Genomic DNA, 20,986 nt, shown 5'->3' with positions numbered 1-20,986 from the left:
GCCGGTGGATGGAAGTAGTACGGTTAAGATCGCCCACCTTCCATATTAATTGAAATGTTCTATTTTTAAGAGTTTGGTCTAATTTAAATTATTAATCTTTTTATTATTTTTAGAAAATATATTTTTATATTTATAAATACATATATCTCGTCTACATGGTAATAATTTTTTAAATTATTTATTTTAATAAATAAAATATTTATTAAATTTATTATAATAAAAAAACCTAATAAATTGTCTCTATAACACAGATATAATGTCACACACTCTCTTTTTTTTGTGGGTCCAATAAATCAACAATTCTATTCTGTACTCTAATTAATTCTTTCCCATCCAAAAACTATCAACATAAACTACTAATGCATTAACACCTATCCTTTTACACATATAAAAATAATTTCCTTTCTACACCACTATAGAATCCACCTGAATTGAATCTAACATAATTGAACGTTAAGAAACCAATTTATTTTGTGCCACCACTAAGATAATGCTCACTCAACTAAAGTCGTTCAAATGCCACTTGAGTCTTCATACCAGACAAAGTTTCGGCAGTATAAGAATAATTTAATAACCTGGATTTGAAAAAAAAAAAACCCGTAGATTCGGAAAAAAAATAAAGAAGAAAACAGATAGATAGTTTATCCGGGTTCAAAATCAAGTTAAAATCCATGTACAGAAATTTAAGTTATTTTATTCAAGATTCAACTCAAACTATTGAGTTTAGCCCGTATGGATGATTAATGTAAATCTAATTTATATTATCAATGAGTTAAATCTAAAATCTTTAATGACAATTTTTAACTACTAAAACACAAATAGATTTTAACAATTGATTAATTAATAGAAAATTCTTTTGACCATCTATTTATAATCAATTATATTAAATATATATTAAAATTAATTATTAAAGTTAATTATTAATATAAAATATATATTAAAATAAATTATATAATATATATTTATACATAAATATATAATAACTAATTTTAATAATTAATTTTATCATATATACAACATTTTTTATATATAATTGTTAGATTTGTAAATAAGTTTATCGTTATTAACCGAGTTGCTACTAGAAAATTATAAAAACTTTGTGAAACTAAAAAATTCATAAAATTTATAAAGAATATCTCAAATATTTGAATTTAAACAAAAGAATTCAAAATGAATTCAACTAAATGCAAACTGTTTACCGCCAATAACTATTGTTAAGCATAAAGTTTATTAGCTATTAGATACTTATATTTGATTATAGAAAGTTATAAAGAGTTAATCCTCAAATTAATTTCTAAAAGATGAGACATCTTTTTAATTTGTCTTTAAAAAACTTTATTAATTAAATTATTTTTTAGTTACTTCGTTAATAATTTTTATTAATAATTGATAATATGAAAAATTAATTAATATTATACATGTTATCTAATATATTTAATTGGACGTTAACTAAATATATTTATAAAAATTTATCAATTTATTAATTAACGTTTCATAACATTAGTTATTGATAGAAATTATTAAATGGAGTGACTGAAAAATAAATATGACTAATTTTTAATTTTTGATGAATTAATTTAATTAAAAAAATTTTTAGAAACGAATTTAAAAAATACTTCATCTTTCAAAGACTAATTTAATTATTAACTCCAAATTATAAGTAGTCACCAAAAATAAAAACTCCAAGTTATAAGTATGTGCAAGTTATGCATTCCGTGAAATTAATTTTATGAGTTTTGAGAAATGCTTTTTGTCTTCTCTACTTTTTTGACGAGTGTTGATCAAATTGAGAAAAAAAATATGATGGTATTATTTATGTGAATATATGACTTTGGATCAAATTAATTGTGGGTGTTAACTTTATATTTGGTATAAAAAGTAATTTAATCCAATGACAATTAATTGAGAATTTATGAGGTATAAGAGAGTTTGTTTGTAAAATTTTAAAAATTAAATGAGTTATCGAATTATTTTATCTATTATTTTATTAATTTAAAGATTCAGTCGGTTTAACTGTAATTTAATCGAAATAAATAAATTACAGTAAAATAGTATATAAATTATAAATAAACATGCAATGATAGAAATGAATGGAGCTACCTATAGTTCATGATAGAAAAATTGGGATTTGGTAAAAAATGGATCAGCTGAATCAAGGAGTGTGTAACTTTAGTTCATATTCTATTTTGGTGGAAGGCTAACCAACAAGTTTCTTTAGACTTAGCAGAGGATTTCGACAAGGAGATCTTCTCTCATCCTACCTCTTCTTTATCTGTGCAGAAAGTTTAACTCATATACTCCACCAAGGAGAACAGAATACTATGTTTCAAGGTCTAAGATTGAATACTAAATGTCTCTCAATTAGTCATCTACTATTTGTTAATGATTCAATCATGTTTAGTAAGGCTAGTTACCAGAGTTGTGAATCCATATTGCAAGTATTGGAGACCTATAATGATATTAGTGGACACCAAGTAAACTTAGACAAGTTCTCAGTGTTTTTTAGCAATAATTCTTTTCCATTACTACGAGACCAGCTGATAGATATTCTAAACATCAGACATGTTGGATCCCAAAATAAGTATCTCGGAATGACAATAGTAATTAATAAATCAAAGACACAAACTTTTAACTACATTAAAGAGAAAATAATGAAAAAATTACAGCATTAAAAAGGTTTTTACTATCCACAAGTGGGCGGGAGGTTCTATTGAAGGCTATTGCTTTAGCCATGCTTCAAGTTACCAGACTCTTTAATTGATGAACTACACAAGATGATGACGTAATTTTGGTGCAGACAGGGCAATAATGAGAACAAGATGCAATGGATTAATTGGAATGTCATGAGTAGACCGAAAGCACTAGGAGGACTAGAATTCAGAGACCTCAAGGCCTTCAATTTGGCTATGTTGGCAAAATAAGGGTAGAGACTGAGCACTAAGGAGCACTCTTTGCTTTTCAAGGTCTATCGAAATAGATACTTCAAGTATTCGACCTTTATGAAAGCAGAAATTGCTTCCAACCCATCATGGGCATGGGGGAGTCTCCTAAAAGGTCGTAAGGTTTTTACGAAGGGTATTAAATGGCAAATAGGAAGATATGAAACTATCAGAATCATGAAAGATCTTTGGTTTGGTGATAACTCTCCCTTTAATATTCCTCCAACCAATGGCACAAATTCTACTCTCATCTGAGTTAGACAACTATTAAAGAAAGATGGAAGCTGGGATTAAAACCTAATCCAAAGTAATTATTCTCTGGAGGTGGCGAGAATAATTTGTCAAACCACTAGATCACAGAGAAAGGACAAATTAATTTGGAGCAAGGAGAGAAATAGTTTATATTCAGTAGTTACAGGATATGATGTTGCATTCTACTTTTATCACATTTATGAATAGCAACTAGATTCAAAATTCAGAGACAGAAAATTCTAGGACACAATTTAAAAATCAAATGCACTCTAAAAATTATAGTATTTCTATGAAAGTTAAGTCACAATGACTTATCTCTGATGGAGAGACTTCACTCCAAAATAATCAATATTCCACCAATCTGCCAAGTGCCAACGATATCACTAACATCCTGAATCAATATTCCATTGCTTCTTCACATATCCAGTATCAGCAGCAATCTGGATAAAACTAGGATAGCACCTTATTTCTGCCAACCAACATGACCAACCGTCATAGTAATGACTTAGTTCAAGCTTCAATTTCATTAAATTAAGATAACAAAGCAAAAATCTTCTTACTCAGTTTGTATACATGTTTTAGAAAATTTGGCTTGCTCAAAATTTGTAACTCTTTGAAGACAAATGCAACACCTGAGAAAATTCTAGCTCAAGCAGAAAGATTAACTTTGGAATTCACAAACCGTGCACTTCTTTTTTCGTGACTGTTCTTTTTCTTTATTCTTGCATATTTCTATTTTTTTCTTTAGCTTTGATTTCTTTGGGTACTGTTCACTTGTGTTGAGAGATATCCTTTTTATTGTGATCGTTGTTGTCTAAGTATGGATCAAACTTTTTTATAAAATAAAATAATATTTTATCTTTGTAAAAAAAATATAAATAACATTAAAAATTAACTTTTAAAATCTTTTAGAGAATGGATATTTAATATTAATTTATTTTATTATTTTTTTTGCATATTATCATTTGTAGTTTTTGAAATTATTTGTACTAGCAATATAAACTTTTAAATATTATTTTGATAATTTATCTATTTATATGTTTATTTAATTCTAATAATTATTTTAAAATAAATGAGAGTTGAATCATTGGTCCAAATGACTCAATATTATACTCATAGGAATAAGAATGAAAATCTCTCTATTATTTCAATTATTTTATAAAGTATGATTTTTCACTATACACTTCTTAAGTGTAATAAAAAAAACAATGAAAAAAGATAATAAATAGTAAAAAATTATACTTTACAAAATAATAAAAAAATTAAGAACATTTATTACAATGGGAGAGACGCTGACTTTGTAGGATTTTTTTAAAGAAATAATTTAATTCTTTTATTTACTGAAAAAGATAATTTTTTAAATATTTACAAATTTGTGTCGCTTTACTTATTTCGTGTATATTATAAACGAATTAAGTTTGAGTATATCTCGTTTATAGAATAAGATAAGACACGTTTTTTTAAACAAGTATGACAGATACAACCATGATATGCGAGAAACGGCGGACTATAGGTATCTGATACGCGTAAATTCGATTCGTTTATAATGTAAACAAGATACAATCACAATTATTTCGTTTACACTATAAACAAGATAGAACATGCTAAATTTCAAACAACTATAAAAATGATATGCAAGTATTAGCCTTCCTTACAGACATATCACTTTTTCTTCTTTGTTCTTTCAATAAATTTAGTAAAAATGTCTAGTAGTAGTGAATGTATTTTTATAAGTATATATACTAATTGTCACATGAGAAACAGTGATGATGGAGTTGCATTTGAGTGTGATAATCCTTCCTATTCTTTTGAGTACTCGATTAAGTTTTCTGTATGAGTTAAAGAGTCTAATATTGACGAATATCGGTGCTAGTGACACAAAGAAGGTTGGATGAGTTAGGTATAGTGTCATATTTAATAATTTATTATTTTTGAAATTAAATAAATCCATAAATCTGTTGTGAAAAATTTATTTTCTAAATCAAATATTTAAAAATTTTATTTAACAGAAATGCAACTAATATTCAACAAGACAAGTTACTAATAATATATTCCAACACCTAATAAAAACTAATTTGGCAACTAACCTATTTTATGTTACTAGAGCAACATCTATTATAGTCATATATAACAATATTAAATCTATAAAAGTACCTAACTATAATTGTATGTTTCTTTATTTAAAAGAAAAAAATAACAACACTAACCTGAAAGTTGGTCACTCCAGCGATATATCGCATTGTATTCAGACGATTGATATTGTCATTTCGTATATCTACACGCACTGTAATGTCCAAATACCTCAATAATATTAAGAAAAAACTCTAAGAGGGAGAAGAAAAATGTAAAAGGGTATGAAAGTGACATTTAAAGGAGCTGTCAATGATGCTTATCTCGTTTACACTATAAATTCGTTGAGTTTGTGCATATCTTATTTACATTGTAAACGAGATAAATTTCGTGTCACAACACATTTGGTATATATGTCTTATCTTGTTTATACTGTAAACGAGATACATTCAAATTCAATTCGTTTACAGTTTAAACGACGAGATAAGTAAAGCGATACAAATTCGTAAATAATTTAAAATTACAAATAAAAAAATATTTATTTAAAAAAATTGACTTTGTACTCCATAAAAAAAACTAAAAAGAAAGGAGTTAATAGTCAAATTTATCCATGAAAGATCATTCATTTTTCAAATTGGTCCTCAAATAATTTTTTAAGTCATATTAGTCCTTAAAAGGTAAAACGTAAGTCAAATTGGCCCTTTTGTCAGTTAGATGATGTCATGTCACGTTAAGTGCCACGTGGTAGGTTAATGACACATGTCACAAAATTATCGGTTGACGTATCAGGTTAGTGACATCTAGCATGCCATATGTTATTTGACATATAGTAAATATGTTTATAATCAAAATCTTCCTTAAAAATACACATGTAAGTCATTTTCATCCCTAAAATTTTAAAAGTTGATCAAATTAGTCATTATATGAAATTTTCTTATTTTTTTTCATAATATTAAATTCTAATTTTTTATACTACTAATTTTAATATTATTTTTTTAGACCTTAATAAATAAAATTTTCATTACATAAAATAATAAAATAATTAAATTATTAAGTAATTATTTATATTTTCAAATTGTAGTTTTGTTGGAGTAAAATTTTTTTATTTAAATGAGTTTATTAAATTATTATAGATTATATATTTAAAAATATAATATTTTAAATCTCATTAAATAATATATTACTTATTTTAAAATTTAAATCTTTTAGATTTTTTAAAATTATAATTTTTGTTATTGTTTAATTTATATGGTACAACTCAATAATTGAAAAATTGATACGTAGAATTACTCATTAAATCTTAATATTTTAATATAATTTTTTTAAAATAAATACTATATTTATTTAATGAAATCCAAAAGATTAAAATATTTAAAATAATTATATTTATTTAGTGAGATCTAAAAGATTAAAATTTTTAGTATATAATTAATATTAGTTTAATAAACTTATTTATATAAAAGAATTTTATTACAAAAAAAGCTTGAATTTAAAAATAAAAATAATCTAAAAATAAAAATAAGAAATAACTTTGTAATAATTTGATTATTTTTATTATTTTATTTTAAAAAAATTTATTTATTAAAATATAAAAAATAAAATTATAAATAAATTTATGTCAAATGATACATAATATTAATTTATTATATCATTATATTAAATAATAATTAATGTAATACATTATTATTTAATTGATAAAATAACTAATTTAACGATTAATACGCTTTTAAGAATGAATTTAATTATTAACCAAAAAAGAAGTAACGAAAAGGTTTTAAGTTTTAACCCCGTTTAGTAATTAACTTCTTACAACAACATCCACCTCATTCATTGTGAATCGCAGTGCAGTGCAGTGCATAATAGCAAAGAGCACACAGCACAGCACAGTTTAGAACTCATTAGATCTCCGTATTAACTGGGCCATCACAGAGAGAGAGAGAGAGAAATCAGATGTCGAGGGGAAGATCTGATCCAGGAGGAGGTTGGCTGAGGTGGTGTCTGGTGTTATTCGCAGTTGTGTCGGCGTTGGGTGTGTGTGGTCCAGCTCTCTACTGGCGTTTCAAGAAGACAATCTCTCTCCGCGGCACTTCCACTTCCAACCTCTCCTGCCCTCCTTGCATCTGCGACTGCCCTCCCCCTCTCTCCCTCTTCCAAGTTGCTCCTGGTTCGTATCCCGACTCAGCTTTTGTTACAATTGCTGTTTAAACCATTTTTTTAGGTTTTGTTACTCCTTCCTCTGTTATTTGCTTAGATCTAACAAGCATCACGTGAATTTTGTACTGTTAAAAGTAATATTTTTCTTTTGTTTCAGTCTCTATCAAAAGGTGGAGACAGAAATGCAATAATATTTTTCTACGATTGCAATTGGGTTTTTGAATTGTTACAACTTACAATGCGTTGCTACTACAATTCATTATTATATATTGGTTGTTTCTTGATGGAACTTAGTTTCATAATCTTTCCTCTTAATTACAAAAACCCTATACTGCGGAAGAATTAACAATACAATATTGTTCAAGGAGAGGTTGAAATGTTTTGGGACAAAGCAAGATTTAAAATGAAGGAGTTTTAGACCCTGTAAAATCTGGCCATGGTTTTGCCTGATCTTGCTGCTTTATTTTCCTTTAGAAATAATCGTTGTTCAATTTTGAATATAAATATCATTGGTATCAAAACTGGAAATGACTTTTGTTGTTAATTACGGTTTACAATGTAATTTCTTGGTGCTTATACAATAAAGATCGGAGGGTTTATTTATTGAAGTAACCTTCAGTTTTACATATTTTTATGAATGTCTCATTTCTTCCCCTGTGACTATGTTATGATTAGTTGTATCATATATGTTTGATATTCATTTTTTAATGGGAGATATTAACACAACTAACTATTTACTTATTCATGTTCCTATGCAGGGCTGGCCAATCTCTCTGTATCGGGTTAGGCTTTCTCCTACTGCATGGTTTTCTTAAAAATATATTTAATTGTTTGTGCATTGCAATCATGAGAACTATGTCAATCATGGCTTTCATGAAATGTTCTGTATTATCATCTAGTTCTTTGTCATCTTATTGGGTAGCTTTTTAAATCCGAGTTTCTACAATAACATTTTGAGGTATTTCAAGTTCCACATTAAATTTCTGTCACGGATCATAGCGTGCAAGCACCTATGATAACCATGAAACTTCAACTATAAAATTTTTACTACTATGAACATGAACAACTCAGATGAGCCAGTTTTGCCCTGTGGTTCAATCAGTCACTTGGACTTCAAGCACTGATATTGTGTCTTGTTACTATCTCTGTCTGTTTTGATGATTGCAGTTATATATTTACTCTAGTTAACTACTGCTTAGGTAAAATATCAAAGAGGTGCAAGAGGTGCCAGCGCTTTTCCATGTGGAAATTCAGCATCACTTCTTGTCAGATGTCTTATTTTTTAGAAAATTTGGGATTTGGTCTTATTTTCAATCAAAGTCGTGATGAATAAAAGATGTTTCCAGTTTCATGCTCAAACTTGTTGATTTGCTGCTGATGAACAGATTGCGGAGGTAATGACCCAGACCTAAAGGCGGAGATGGAGAAGCAGTTTGTGGACCTTCTCACGGAGGAGCTGAAGTTGCAGGAGGCTGTTTCTGAAGCGCACACACGTCACATGAACATAACTTTGGCAGAAGCGAAAAGAGTGGCATCTCAGTACCAGAGAGAGGCAGATAAATGCATTGCTGCAACTGAAACATGTGAGCAGGCAAGAGAGCTGGCTGAGGCCAAGCTCATCAAGGAGAGGAAGATAACAGCCGTGTGGGAGCGGCGAGCGCGGCAAATGGGATGGGAAGGAGAGTAGCTATAAAAAATTATAATCTATAATTCTTCATTGTCATAATCGTGTTTTACACAAGCATGCAAGTCAAGCAAAATGCTTGAGTTGTCAACCAATTTAGGTTAAAGTTGTTCTCATACTCTCTTTGTAACAGTATCGCCTATGTCCTTGTATCAAACAGTTTTTACCTTATACCAATGCATACGCGTCCGCTATTACCACAGCACAATATATCCTCGTGGACCCTGAAAATTCATCGAACATGTATACTTTTATTACTATTATACATTGAACTCTCTCCTTCCATGTATACTTTTGTTTTTTGCATTTCTTCTTTTACATTTATTTTTATTATCCCCAATTAATCACCGGCATTCACGTCTTATAACTAAAAATATGACTGAAGTCACATGAAGGGAGTAAAGGTTTTCCGTGGAGGAAATTTTTTTATTCGCAGGATTCATATTTGAGGCCTCCAGTTAAGGGACTAATGTATTTATAATTTTGATCAATGCCACCTTGTTCAGTAATCTTGCAGTTATGTAACCCATAAGCATTAACCAAAAAAGTACCTGAAAGCATTCTACAAAAATAATTTTCAGGAAATAAAAAAGAGAAAGTATAAGGAGTCAATGGAATATTTGTATAATGTGTACAATGGAAGTTTAGAGAGTATTAGAGATATAAGCATTAGTGTTACATTTTCCCATCAACTGAAGTTTTTGGGATGAGTGGTATCATGATATGGTATTAGAATGGCATGAGTTTTTTGAATACTATGTATTTGATTTATTTAACTTATTGTTCATTTATTTGATATTTTATTTTGTTAAATTTATGTGGAATATTTAATATTTATTTGAAATAAAAAATATATCTTCCATTTACAATTTATTGTGTCATCTTAATAGTAATTTCATAATTCATAAACAATTAAGTTATTTATTTAATTAGAGAAATTATGTATGGAATAAAAAAGATTTATAGAAATATTTTAGACATTAGACACAAATGAAAATTATGAACAATTAAGTTATTTATTTAATTAGAGAAATTATGTATGGAATAAAAAAGATTTATAGAAATATTTTAGACATTAGACACAAATGAAAATTATGAATTCCTTCTCTTTTAAATCACATTTAAAGACATATATTTAAAAGTGAGTACATTTCTATAAATATTTAAATCTTTAAGTTGAAAACTCTTAAAATATCTTTGATATATCAATTATAAAAAACTTAGAATTATAGTTAAAGGAGAATCAATAGTAAGGACCATTAATAAAGGTCAATAAAAAAGAGGGATTAAAATTGTGTACAAACAATTAGTAAATATATACAAAATGAAATGTATCAATAAATAGAATTGGTTAGAATGATGCTTTGTACAGTATATGGCCTTGACACCTATATTTATAGGGATCCCAAACCTTATATATGAGGCAAGTTTGAAGAAAATGTACTATTTTGTCAAAACTATTTGTTACAGGTTAATAGAGTTAAAAAAATAAATAATGAAAATGAAGTGAGCTAACAAATAAAAATTTTCTGTTATTCTGTTGGAAACAAAATTTATTAAAGTTAGTTCTCTCTTTTAGTTAATGCAGCTAGGTGCACTATATAAAATGTATCTGCATTGTAAAGTAAACTAATTCTTATTCACTCTCTATTCATCAATTGATAATCATTCAGTAAATTTTTTATACTCATTTTCATCATCACTGTATTGTATCTGCATCATGCTTTTGCATTAGCTCAATCATATCAAGATTCTTTCATGGTATCATGAGCTACGTGTTACGATCCATGACTTCGATTGTTCCAATTTCATCATCTCCATCTTCTAACACCAATACCTTTACTGCTCCTCTTCTTGATAAATTGAATGTGAACACATTCAAGACTTGGCAACAATTGGGTCTACATGTCATAAATGCGAATCAGCTTGTAGATCATTTAATTCCAGGAAAAATTCCACAACAGTTTGAAGATGATGCAGCCAAAGCTTCATGGACAGAATTTGAAACATACAAGCAATGGAAGAATAAGGACGACTACCTTACGACTTGGTTACTTTCTTCAATTGATTCAAGCTTAAGAACCGTATGCTAGATTATGGTTTTGCACATGAAGTTTGCTTCAAGATTCAAGATTATTTCTCTAAAATCTCCAAGATCAAAGTTCAACAATCGAAGGCACAACTCAAATCCATCAAGAGGGAAGGTACATTTGCTGCTGAGTACTTGAACAAAATCAGAAAGTTGTAGATTCTTTAATTGCAATAGGTTACACTTTGTCTTTAGAAGACCACATCACTGCCATAAATGATGGACTTTTTGAAGAATATGCTATCTACATCTCTTCTGTCATGACCAAATCAGACACCATTATACTAATTGAGGTAGAAGCACTCTTGCTGGCTCATGAGGACATGTTTGAAAGATTTAATAAGCCAGATTTTGGATCTTTTCAAGCAAATTTTACTCGAGCTCCATCACAACTTGGTCGTGCACTATCAAGAACAAATTCTAATGGAAGAAGAGGTAGAGGGGGAAGGTTCTATAGAGGTGGAAGATTTAATAATATGGATTCAAGACCAGTTTGCCAACTCTGGAAGCACAAGCCATATTGTTTTTAATTGCTTTTATAGATTCGATCAAAATTTCCAGCAACCTTCCACTACCATGCTTCAATCACAACACAATGGTAATTTGGCTCTTCCACCACCCCTTTCTATCACACATCTAAAGCTTACCTTGCCGCTCTATCGTCGATTTCAGATCCTTTTTAAGCCACCATGTTACGTCTGATCCAAGCAACTTCATTGCTGGCTCTAAATACAACGGGGCTGAACAGATCATGCTAGCTAATGGTACATGTACTTATATAGCACATTCTGGTTACTCTTATTTGGTGAATCTTGATACTCAACAAAAATTTCTTCTTGATCAGCTTTTACATTCTTCTGACATTGCTCAAAATTTAACAAGTGTTCAAAAGTTTTGTGCTGACAATAATAACTATTTCTTGAATTCCATGCTAACATTTGCTTTGTCAAATCCCAGGCTACCTGTTGGAAAAATTCAACAAAAGTTTAATTTAAATAAGAACCTGTCTAACAGCAGAAATACCAAAAATAAATTTTTTCACAACCTATGCAATTAAATAGGCAACTACAAATATAATGACAGAAATTAAATAATCAAACACCAGAATTTTATTGTAGAAACCCCCCCAAAGAGGGATAAAAAAAATCTACGGGACTTAGTCCAGTAAAATCTTCCACCATCAAAATAATGGGTATACAATCAGTCTTCCTAGTAGTACTAGGACATCTCAACAATCAATAAAATACATAATCAAAACTGATGGAATCAACATGAACCTTCCACAAAGTAGGTATCTCAAATCAGACAAAAGAAAAGGCAATACAACTAGCAAGTTATATCCTAATGTTCATCTTTACACAAAGAATAACATACTAAAATTTTATAAAAAATGGAGCTACCATTTTTTCTCAATTCTTCTTCTCTTCGTCGATGCTGTTTTGTTTTCTTTCATTCAAAAGTGAATGAAGCTTAAGGCGCGCTCTCTCCCTCTCCCTCTCCCGGTGGCTTAAAGCCACTTTCTTTTGTTTTATTATTATTTTTTTGTGTTTTTAACTTATGGGTCCTACTTAGTTAGGGACCTACCAACATATCTCCCCCTTACCAACTGAAGTGGGATAGGCTGCTCCACTAAGTCTGCCTTCTCTTTGTAGGAATCAAATTTCACTACAGATAAACTCTTAGTCATCATATCTGAACCATTATCATCAGTATGGATCTTCTCAAATGCATATGACTTCATCTCAAGCGCTTGACATATCCAATGATACCTCACCTCTATGTGCTTCAATCTGGAATGAAACGTCAGATTCTTGTTGAAATAGATAGCATTCTGACTGCACAAAATAACACAAGCTTCTCTTGATTGATGCCTAATTCTTGTAGAAATGTTTTCATCCACAAGAGTTCTTTATACAACATATCTTCCATGAGGCTCTTCCAAATCGGATAATTTTGGGAATTCAATTTGACCATATTTGGTTCATGAGTATTTTCTTCTATTTAATCAGCATAGAGATAAACAACCAAGGCTCTAGATACCACTTTATTGAAAAAACTCAACAAAGGTTCAAAAAAGAACCTATCTAATAGCAAAAGCACCAAAAATAAATTTTTGGTTGTGCAATTAAATAGGCAACTCTAAAGATACTCCAAGCAACAAATATAATGGTAGAAATAAAATAAATAAACACCATAATTTTATCGTGAAAAAATTTTCAAAAGAGGGATAAAAAACCCACGGAACCTAGTCCAATAAAATCTTTTACTATCAAAATAGGTGAATGCTACCCAACCCCTTCTAAAATAACATGTAAGTTACTCTTCATTATGTGTCACATTGTAATTGGTCCTTATCTTAACCATAGTTGAGTTATTTTATAATTTATTATTCTTAAAATATCAAAGTTCCACTCCCGTTAATTGAAGCACATTTCACTCATTCATTCTTTGTTTATCACTTCATCACCAAAGTTACTCTTCCGAGCACCGTCGCGTTCGTGACAAGAAGCGCTAACGTCATCGCCATGCCCTCCTACACAACCTCTCTTCTTAGTATAGTATAGCCAGTGCCTCTTTTTGGCGTGAATCACTGCTTACCCACATAATTAATGGTTAATTTGGTTATTAAATTTTTTTATTAAAAAAATATATCTTTATTTAATTACGTGATGAACATATATTTATATGTAAAATATAATATAATAAAATAAATCTATTCAAAGTATTTAAAAGTATAATTAAAATCATGAACATACAAATATAATAATAAAATTTGTACTCCAAAAAAGTAAACATATTCTTTTATCATACATATATTATTTAAAAATAAATATATTATTAGAATTAATAACAGAAATTTAAAATGATAAAATTCAACTTTTTTACCGTATTTTTTATAGTATTTTTATTTTTTAATTTTTAATTTATTAGTACTTTATTATTTAATTAATAATTAAACAAATTATTTTTATGAAAAATTATTTTTTATATTATATTAGAGAAGAGACCAATATAACAGTTTAAAAAATAAATTGTATAAATATTTAAGAGATAAATATGAAATACATACCTAAGTAATGTTTAGTTTGGTTATTAAATTTTTTTATTAAAATAAATATTTATTTAATTACACGATAGAACATATATTCATATGTAAAATATAATATAATAACTCTATTTAAAGTACTTAAAAGTATAATTAAAATCAGAAAAAATATATTTTTTATTGTACATAAATTATTTTAAAAAATAATAAATTGTTAAAATTAATAACACAAGTTTAAAATGATAAAATCTAACTTTCTTACAAGTATTTTTTATAGTATTTTTATTCTTTTAATTTTTAATTTATTCGTACTTTATTATTTAATTAATGATTAAATAAATTATCTTCATGATAAATTATTTTTTGTATTATCTTAAAGAAGAGACTAATATAACAGTCTAGAAAATAATGTAAAAATAATTTTTAAATAAAAAATAGATAATATTAAAATTTTTAAATACAAAAGTAAATTATATAGATAAATATTTAAGAGATAAATATGAAATACATGCCTAAAATAAATAAAACAGACAACATAATTCTCCATTTCTCAATAGTACTCCCATTTTGTCTATTTTATTTATTTTAGGTATGTATTTCATATTTATCTCTTAAATATTTATACAATTTATTTTTTAAACTGCTATATTGGTTTCTTCTCTAATATAATACAAAAAATAATTTTTCATAAAAATAATTTGTTTAATTTTTAATTAAATAATAAAGTACTAATAAATTAAAAATTAAAAAAATAAAAATACTATAAAAATACGGTAAGAAAGTTAAATTTTATTATTTTAAATTTCTGTTATTAATTTTAATAATATATTTATTTTTTAAATAATATATGTATGATAAAAAAATATGTTTATTTGTTTGGAGTACAAATTTTATTATTATATTTGTATGTTCATAATTTTAATTATACTTTTAAATACTTTGAATAGATTTATTTTATTATATTATATTTTATTATATTATATTTTACATATAAATATATATGTTCCGTCAAGTAATTAAATAAAGATATATTTTTTTAATAAAAAAATTTAATAACTAAAATTAACCATTAATTATGTGGATAAGCAGTGATACATGGCAAAAAGAAGCGCTGGTTATACTGGGAAGGACAAGTTATGGGCGACGGAATTCAACGACGTGACTAAGGGATGATGCACTAAAGAAATAGAGGTTGTGTGGGAAGGCAGTAGATGGCGATGACGTTGGTGCTTCTTGTCACGAACGCAAGGGTGGTTGGAAGGACCGAATCTAGGTGATGAAGTGATGAACAAAAAATGGAGGAGTGGAATGTGCTTCAATTAACGGAAGTATTTAATTAAGGATTTCTAACTAACATAAACACCATTATCCCACAGCAAGTAAAGCACAAGTAACATATATATACAGTAAGAAAAGCAAATAATAAGTAGGCATGTTATTTAATTAAGCATAACTCAAGTAATCAAAGTAGGCTAGCATGTAAAAGATGCATATGATGAATGTCTATCCTATTTGGCTCATGATATTACTTGTAACTCGACACATCCTTTCGGATGTAGCCTTTCTTTCACGCTCAGGGATATAGTGATCTACTCACCTTTTTTTTGTGCTTCCTGGTGTATAATGTCTAGCACTTTTTCTTGCGCCCCCTTTGGATATAGTGCCTGTTACACTCTTTCAGGTTATAGTGTCCGAGTTCACTCTTGCGGCAGAGAAGGTTATGTGAGCGAGAGACTGCCACAGTCCTCACATCTAAACATAGGCGGGACACTATCACGATCTTTATGTCGGCACCGCTACCTCGACAAGCGGGATTAATCACTGTCCTTGCCAGGTGCATAACGACTTACCAAATCTCCGCATATTAGTAATACATAATCAGTCTTAGTGATCACAGCTCAAATATCACAGGTTCAAAATAACTTTCATTTCCTCAATCTCAACAACTTCAGTTTTCTTATATTTCTCATTTCATCAACAACTCAACACTCCACCAATTCACTCAAGTCATACCATCCGCAGAAACTTTTCAAGTCTAAGTCACTGTCTTCTAATCTTATTAACAGATAATATCTAATTTTAGTTACCTAACTCATCCTCACTAGTCTCAAAGCCTAATCACTAGTTATAAGTCTTAAATAGTAGTTAAGGAAGTTTAGAAAGTTAGAGAAACTATTGGAATGAAGAAAAATAAATTTTCAACAAAACAGGGGTCATGTGTACCCATGCCCCGGTCCGCGTACGCATGGGTGTCAAAACGCCCAAGTTGCATACGCTTCTACACTCGCGTACGCGAGTCCTCAAAATAGTAAGGGAGACTTACGTCGCGTGCAACATGCCGCACACACATGCCTGTAAAAGTGACACTTCCGCGTATGCATGCCAGTGCCGTGTACACATGGGTGCTTGACAGCACCCAATCCCCGCATCGCGTGCACTGTCTGCGTACGCATAGATTTTAGTGTCGAACTTCAAACGCGCATAACTTTTTTGTTTTAAAACATTTTTTGCCTATTTTTCAAACTTCTTAAAGCCCTCAAACCCAACTTTCATAAAAAACAAATGTCCGGAGGCCAAGTTATGCCTCGTCAAAGTTCATAAAAAACAAGGGTTTACAAAATTTAACAAAGTTCTCTAGTTTTCAAAACTTCAATTCAAACCAAACTTAAACATACTCAAAATCATCAACAAATCACTGTCACACACTACAATTTACTATTTCATTGCACCTCAAGAATTTTCACACCTATTTTACTCAATTTTCCATCTCTTCTCTTCATAGTTCAACCAAATCTACAGTTTCCAAATCAAGATTACAATATTAACAATTTTGCACATTTCAACTCTTCATAAACATCATTAATTATCTATCATCACTAATACTCTTTAACATCCATTTTCATCCAAATTAATCACCACATTAATGATCAACAACATGCATCATCAATTCAATAATTATCAACAATCAATTCAATCCTATCCTAAGGTCCACTAGCCTAAGTTTCACGAAACATTACATATTACCTAACTGAAACCATACTTTGGCCGATTTCTGCATAAGCTCCAAATCACCAAATGACCTCCAACCAAGCTTCCAAGTCCAAATAGCCACCAAACTCAATCCAAATGCTCCAATAGCCAATTTAACTCCAACAAACACTAATTCTCAATCTAATATCATGCAATTTCACTAAAATTAACTTAGAATTCACAATAATCAACTAAATACAAGGGTTTAGTGAAACTTTATCTTATCCAATAAAATTTGGGGTGAAACCCACTAATCACCTAAGATTAATCACCACCTAAACAACCAAAACCACAAAACCCACTCAAATCAAATCCAAAAACACCAAATCTGTTAGAGCAGGGAACTGGAGCATAGATTTCGAGAATCTTACCACTTTTCTTAGATAAAAATGATGGACTTGGAGAGAGCTTTGCATGGCTACAAATGACACGCAAATCGGAGCACCATAACTCAAGTTATGAGCGATTTAACGTTAGAGTAAATAGTAACTTCTCCTCTCTTCTTCCTTCTCCATTTCAACGCCTCCCACTTTCTTTTTTTTTTTTTTGAATAATGAGGCTGAATGCCTCTTAATGAACTTATATATAGGTTGGGCTTGGGCCCGACTTGGACCCAGTCCAACCGGTTAGCGTTTTAGGTTCGTTGGCCCAATTTCGGGACAAAACCATTAAAATTGTTGTCCGGTTTTCAATTATAAATTATTTTTATATTTCCAAATTAATAAATTAAATTTTCTAAATTTATTCACTCATAATTTAATTTGTTTTCTCACTTACAGTGCCGGTCCAATTAGAGCCAGTACGCGCTTTTACGCGATAAATAAGATTTTTACGCTAAATTCTATTGTCTTCATTAAATATTCTATTTTAATATTTCTTATCATTTTTTAGCCTATTCCGGATAATTAAATTATATTTTTATTTTATTTTAATTAAAAGATTAATTAATTCAGGTTCTTATAAATGGTCTTCTTTGCTCAATTCACACTCCTCGCTCGGGTGTGATCCTCCACACAAATCACATAAGGCTTGAGTTTCAATACAAATTGCCTATGTCTGAGTTGTTTTGTAAGTGAGGAGAGTTGTTGAGTCATTAGTCTATTTTGAGTTAGAATTATATCTATGGTGTCCAATGCCATCACACTCTTTCTAGTGGACCTTTCAGATGAGTACATGAAATTATTAGCCGCCATTGTTTTTGATAAGCGAAAATCAAAGCTCACGAATACCGACAAGTACACCGGATTGCACAAGTAATACTACGGTGAGTGGATATCGTTCCCACGAGAATTAAAGAATTGAACAAGCAAATTTTTTATTAAAAAGCCTAATTAGATTAATAAAACTTGATTGATGATTGAAGAGGACAAGAGAGTGTATTGTTGGGAGCATTGAGAATCTTGAGTGCTGAATGTTTGGATGCCACAGATAGTGAACTTGAATAATGAATTGAGAGGAGACAGTAATGATGAGAGTCAAGGACTTTGGAGATGCATATACTTTAGAAAAACCAATCGTGTTTATTTATCGTGAAGTTTATAAAGATCTTTCACAACAAAACTTAGTAACTGATTTTCAATTTGTTGACTTCTCAGTTTCTCAAATATTAATTAGACATCAATTAATTAATCAAGAGATTAAGCACAAAAACTGATTTTAGATTTAAATAAGATTTAAAAATAGTCGTTAGTTCGAATTATATGTCACATATTCAAGCTAGTCCTGTCCTGTTAAATCTTAAAAAAAACATAATTTTCAAAAGTTATTCTAATCTGAATTATATGTAACTTATTCAAAATTAGAGTGGTTGAAAATTATGTATATGTTACACACTAATTGAACCATTATTCCTAGCCGAATTCAAATAGTTATGTGAAAGAGTTTTCAAGCTTTGATTTAAATATCAAATTTTCCAATTATAATAAAAGAATCCATGAAGAATTCGCTTACCTTTCGATCCAATCTAAATGAAGAACGAATAATTCAATCATGAAATAGATTAATGCAAGATTTTGAAATAAAATAAACGTAGATTAATTATCCATACAAAACATAAACAGAATTCCTAACCATTTGACAAGGAATTCGTAACCCATGAAAAAGTAAGAAAAACAAGAAGAGAAGTAGTCCGAGGACTTGATGATCTTTTTTGTAAGTTATGCTCACTTATTTATAGTTTAAATTCTAGAATTCAAATTCAAAACTAAACTAATCTTATCCTTCAGATAGAAAGGATAAGATAATCACTTATCTTTTGGAGAGGAAAACAAGAAAACTTCTTACTGAAATCTAAACGACCAAACTCCTTATGTTTCTAGAAAGAATTAATAACTAATCTTCTAAAATCTTCAATGTTCTGAACGTGATTAAGGCTTCTAATGATGTGTTAGTCTTGGGCCTTAATGATTGAATCCAAGAGTTGTAATTGCCTTCAAACCAAGCTTGTATTAAGAGAAATTGGGCAAAAGCCCAATATTTCATCCTCCAGGAGCATCAGGTCCGCTAGGCGTGCAGGAGCTTGTAGGGGAGTCTGCAGGGCGTGCTAGGAGGGCCACCGGGCGTGGGGCACCTTCGCCAGGCGTGGGGCACCTCCGCCGAGCGTGGCTTGCATGGTAATGGTTCACGCAGGCATGCCTCTTGTACCGTAGCTTCGTTTTTCTTGGGCTACACTGCTTGGGCTATGCTTTTATTTTATTTGTGCTTTCCTTATGAAAAAACCTTGATTTTTGCTAATATTTGAGACCAAAATTTCTGAAAACATAAAAATACTATCCCAAATCCAAATATTTGATTATTTATTAAATTATATTAGAAAACATAAGAAATCTAATTGAAACCTAAAAAAATAAATAAGAAAAAGAAATTAAAAATTGCTTAAAATAACGTGTCATCAGTTTCTATCAATTCCAATACCTCTTCAGGGGTCTTTCTAGGTAGAAAACCTCCGGTCAATAAATCAATTATCGTTTTTGAGGTTTGAGAAATTCCATCATAAAAGATTTGAATTTGAAGCCACTTGGGAAAGACATGGTGTAGACATTTTCTAGGCATCTCTTTGTACCTTTTCCAAACTTCATAGAGCGATTCGCCCTCTATTTGAGAAAAGGAATTAATATCATTTCTAAACCAGACTAACTTTTGGGTGGGAGTACGTAGTTAGAAATTTGCTAACTAAATCCTCCCAAGAAGTAATACTGCCCAATGGTTGAGCTTGGAGCCATTGTGTGGCTCTATCTCTTAAAGAGAATGGAAATAGCCTTAGCCAGATGGCTTCGAAGCTAACTCCATTACTCTTTATTGTGTTACTAGCTGCATAAAACTAGCTATGTGTTTATTTGGATCCTCTTGCGGGCTACCACCAAATTGGTCTCGCTGTACCAATCGGATTAGTGATGGCTATAGTTCAAAGTTATTTGTTTGAACTGTGGGCATCACTATGCTTCTTCTGCAGCTATCAGTAGTAGGTATAGTCTAATCACCAAGGATCCTTCTCACATTATTATTCTCCTGTTTCATTCTTTTTACATCTTCTCTCCTAGCTCTTGATCTCTTCTTTATTTGTGCAAGCATTTTCTCAATTTTCGGATGGAAGAGAATGCAGTCCTCTTCTTCTTGCATGCACAAAAACAATAAGAAATCAAATATACCGTGTAGAATAAAGAAGAAAAGAAGGATTACACACAAAAAAAAAAAAGCAAAGAAAATAAAACAAGATCTAAGTT

General features: G+C 29.7%; 1 protein-coding gene across 1 annotated transcript; it reads left to right on the top strand.

The window, feature by feature from the left end:
• Nucleotides 1-7,071: 7,071 nt before the first annotated feature.
• On the top strand, nt 7,072-9,388 carry LOC112790151 (uncharacterized). The gene is made up of 3 exons (XM_025832411.3): nt 7,072-7,425; nt 8,174-8,197; nt 8,801-9,388. The coding sequence occupies exons 1-3, from the start codon at nt 7,212-7,214 to the stop codon at nt 9,100-9,102; spliced, it is 540 nt and encodes a 179-aa protein (XP_025688196.1). The 5' UTR covers nt 7,072-7,211; the 3' UTR covers nt 9,103-9,388.
• Nucleotides 9,389-20,986: the final 11,598 nt, after the last annotated feature.

This window comes from Arachis hypogaea, chromosome 3 (assembly GCF_003086295.3).
Source record: "Arachis hypogaea cultivar Tifrunner chromosome 3, arahy.Tifrunner.gnm2.J5K5, whole genome shotgun sequence".
NCBI lineage: Eukaryota > Viridiplantae > Streptophyta > Magnoliopsida > Fabales > Fabaceae > Arachis > Arachis hypogaea.
This window is presented reverse-complemented; position numbering and strand designations above follow the sequence as displayed.

Coding starts and splice junctions, on each gene's coding strand:
- LOC112790151 (XM_025832411.3), top strand. CDS start 7,212: ATGTCGAGGGGAAGATCTGATCCAGGAGGAGGTTGGCTGAGGTGGTGT. Junction 7,426..8,173: donor CCTCTTCCAAGTTGCTCCTG/GTTCGTATCCCG, acceptor GTTCCTATGCAG/GGCTGGCCAATCTCTCTGTA. Junction 8,198..8,800: donor GGCCAATCTCTCTGTATCGG/GTTAGGCTTTCT, acceptor GCTGATGAACAG/ATTGCGGAGGTAATGACCCA.